The sequence below is a fragment of the Dendrobium catenatum genome, unplaced genomic scaffold (genome assembly GCF_001605985.2).
Source record: "Dendrobium catenatum unplaced genomic scaffold, ASM160598v2 fragScaff_scaffold_880, whole genome shotgun sequence".
Taxonomy (NCBI): domain Eukaryota; kingdom Viridiplantae; phylum Streptophyta; class Magnoliopsida; order Asparagales; family Orchidaceae; genus Dendrobium; species Dendrobium catenatum.
Window position 1 is genome coordinate 134,996 of NW_021319342.1, and position 3,518 is coordinate 138,513.

Here is a 3,518-nt window from a genome sequence, read left to right on the forward strand (position 1 = left end):
TGATTTTTTCTCATATTCGGATTTTTTCACGTTACATCTTTGTGTCCTTTTTTCTTCCCACAGCATTTCTATTTTCTTTTTTGTTTCGTTGCGATGTTTTACTTCCAACCTAACATGAACCTATTAGGAGACTAGATGTATTGTATATGGCCTATGTTTATAAAGGTAGAGGTTGGCTTAAAAGACTTGGTTAGAAAGTATTAAAAAGATATTTTTATTAGATTTAAAAGAGAAATTCACTCCTAATATAATGCAATAGAGAAAAAAGATTCATATAATCGGCCTCACAGTGGGATAAAAGGCTTGTTATTGTTGTTGTTGTAATGCTTATTTAAGGCATTAGAAAACTTGCATTGATTATTTATTAAAAATATGAAATTTCATGTTTGTTAAATATATTATTGCTTCACTTATATTTGATGATTGATGTTGTTTATCTATGAATGCTATTGATGATTGCGTACGTTTAATAGTATTGAATGAATTGCGATTGAATCATTATGCTAGATGATAGTACTGGAGAAAACCACCCTTACATGTATTGTTGACATTAAAAAAATAATAATAAAGGACTTAGCGACAGTTTTAACCATTTTACTTCACAGATATAAGTAGAACAATTCTACTATGTAGCATCCATTAAAATCATTACTACATAGCTGTGGTATAAACCACTGCAACAATATAACATCAGTATTAACCATTGTTGTGCTTTGTGCTGCAAAATTATTCCATTGTTATAGGGTATCACTAATGCTAAAGCTCTTTATTTTGGCCACTGTCACCTTGTTCTACTTATCTGTGAATATGTTACAACCATCACCTTAAGTTAATAATCCATTGACTGCATGAGGAAATCTGCCCTTCACCTCAATCCAACTTCGGCCTGGCACCTTCTCAGCTTCCCTCTTTGGTGTACCTCTAACTTTAGCTCTCTCATCCCACAAACCAGCACTTACATAAAGAGCAGATGCCATGGCACGAGCTGAAATATCATGAGGCTCATCGTTGAGAATGTATTTAGCTGCAAGCATTCCAATGTTTAAATCCCCATGGCTCTTACAGCCAGCCAAAAGACAACGCCAAATTACAGTATTTGGTTCCATAGGCATGTTTTTGACGAAGTTGTAGGCCCTCTTCGTCTCCCCAGCTCGAGCAAACAGATCAACCATGGAAGCATAGTGCTCAATCCTTGGAATTATCCCTTTTGTTTTCATTAGTTTGAAGATAATCTCCCCTTGCTCAACAAGACCAACACGGGCACAAGCAGAAAGAATTCCAATGAAAGTGATCTCATTTGAGACAATGCCTTCTGCTTCCATTCTATGAAACATTTCTACTGCTTCCATGCCGAATCCATGCTGAGCATAGCCAAAAATCATGCTGTTCCAAGAAACCAAGTTTTCTGAAGGCATTCTGTTAAAAATTCTAAGAGCATAGTTCAACCATCCGCACTTTGCATACATGTCAATCAATGAACTTCCGACTACAACATTGGCATCGAAATCTAATTTAAGAACACAACAATGCGTGGCGAGCCCCCATTCTATGGCAGGAAGATCAGCACAGAGACTAAGAATGCTCGAGTAAGTGCAGACATTTAGATCTTTGCATTGAAGTAGCATTTCGTTCAGAAGCTTTGAAGCTCCAATAAGATCGCCATGTCTGATATATGCAGCAAAAATAGCATTCCATGATACAACATCCCTCTCTTCCATGGCTTCAAATACTAGTAATGATTCCCTAAACATTCCACATTTTGCATAGAAATCCAAAATTGTGTTGCCAACACAAGAAAACATCTGATATCCTAACTTTATTAGAAGGGAATGGATCTGCATCCCTCCTTCAACAATATGGGACATGGAGCAACCAACCAGAATAGATGGGAGGACATGCTCGTTGGGTCTCAAGCCAGTAGAGTTTAGCTTCCGAAAGAGACACATTGCTTTCTCTCCATAGCCTTCTAAAGCAAATCCTCTGATGATTACAGCCCAAGAAGCTAATCCTGGTTCTTTTATATCTGAGAAAGCAAGATAAGCTGATTCCAGATCACCAGAATTTACATACATGCCAATAGTCGCAGCCTCCACAAATGAATCAAAGAAAAGACCATTTTTCAGGGAAATGCAATGCAGTTGTTTAGCCACCTTTAATTCTTCCAGTCCAGAACAAGCACTCAACACACTAGCAAGCACAAACTCATTAATCATCACACCTTGTCGTCTAGCCCTTGAGAAAATTCTCAAAGCTTCTTCATGTTCTCCAAATTGACAATGCCCCGAAATCAAGGAACTCCATGAAACCAAATTCGGCTGCAAAATTTCATCAAACACCTTTTGGGCTGAGCAAACAAAGCCACATTTTGAATAAGAATTCATCAACGAATTACTCACGAATCTATTTGAGATAACATTTTCAAACCTGTAAACCCTCCCATGAATTTCCTTGCATGGTTTCACAGCACTAAGCTTTGCACAAGCGGATAAAACGCTCACATAGGTGAAATCATTAGGTTGGAAGCCATCAGAAACCATTAATCTGAAGCAGTCAAAGGCTTCCTTAACCGAACCTATCTTGGATTGAGCGTTTATAAGTATAGACCATGAGACAACGTTCAAGTAGGGCATGTCGTCGAACACACAGCGAACATCATCCAAAAGTCCAAATTTTGCGTACATTGACATCAAATGGTTGCTTGTGATGACATCTGGGAGAAGACTGGAGACAATTATCTTGCAGTGAACAATCTTTCCCCTTGAGAGATTCTTCGGATCGTAGAGAGCTCGGAAGACTGTCGATAAGGCCATGGAGTCGTCGTGGAATTGAAGGCAGTCTATGCAGGTGACCAGCCAAGAGTTTGGGCTCAGATCTCAGATGCATTTTGTTCTCTTCTGTTGGATTTGTGAGATTGATGAAGTTGAAGATGGAGTATCACCCAAACGCATAATTTCAAACCATCGATCTTAAACCGTCAACCCAAAAATTCTAATTTAAAATCTTAATCACAAAATAATCATACACGCTAACACTCCAAATATATATTTTAATTACAATTCATGTACATACACATGAATTAGCATTTTTATTATCTTATCAATAACTGTAACCTTAACCACTATTTACATAGTTTTGTTTATATTTATTTAGATTACCCTAAACCCTAAACTCTTAATTACTTATTTAACCATTCTTTTAAAATATTAAACACAATAACAACATCAATTATTTATCCCACTACGTCGGATCAGTTTCATGAATCTTTTTTCTCTATTGTATCTAATTAAGAGTCAAATTATCATTTCTAATGCTTTGAAGTATTCTTAGGTTTACCTCTACATTTCTTAATATAGGCCACATCTAATACATCTACTCTCCTGATTTGGTCATTGAAAGGCCAACATTTATGTAACCAAACCATCTAAGACGACTCTCTCTAATCGTATCCATTTATGGAGCAACATCAACCTTTTCATGTATATACTCGTTTTACATTCTATCTCAAAGTGTAAAGCCAC

At 36.8% G+C, this 3,518-nt stretch overlaps 1 protein-coding gene across 3 annotated transcripts; it reads right to left on the reverse strand.

Moving 5' to 3' along the window:
• Positions 1-608: 608 nt before the first annotated feature.
• Positions 609-3,082, reverse strand: LOC110112781 (pentatricopeptide repeat-containing protein At3g53360, mitochondrial-like). 3 transcript variants are annotated; one of them, XM_020845108.2, is made up of 2 exons: positions 2,425-2,586; positions 609-2,315 (listed from the first exon to the last, which is right to left on the reverse strand). In XM_020845108.2, the coding sequence occupies exons 1-2, from the start codon at positions 2,452-2,454 to the stop codon at positions 825-827; spliced, it is 1,521 nt and encodes a 506-aa protein (XP_020700767.1). In that variant the 5' UTR covers positions 2,455-2,586; the 3' UTR covers positions 609-824. The 3 variants fall into 3 exon arrangements, with proteins under 3 accessions (XP_020700767.1, XP_020700766.1, XP_020700765.1); XM_020845107.2 differs by having other exon boundaries at positions 609-2,344; XM_020845106.2 differs by having other exon boundaries at positions 609-3,082.
• Positions 3,083-3,518: the final 436 nt, after the last annotated feature.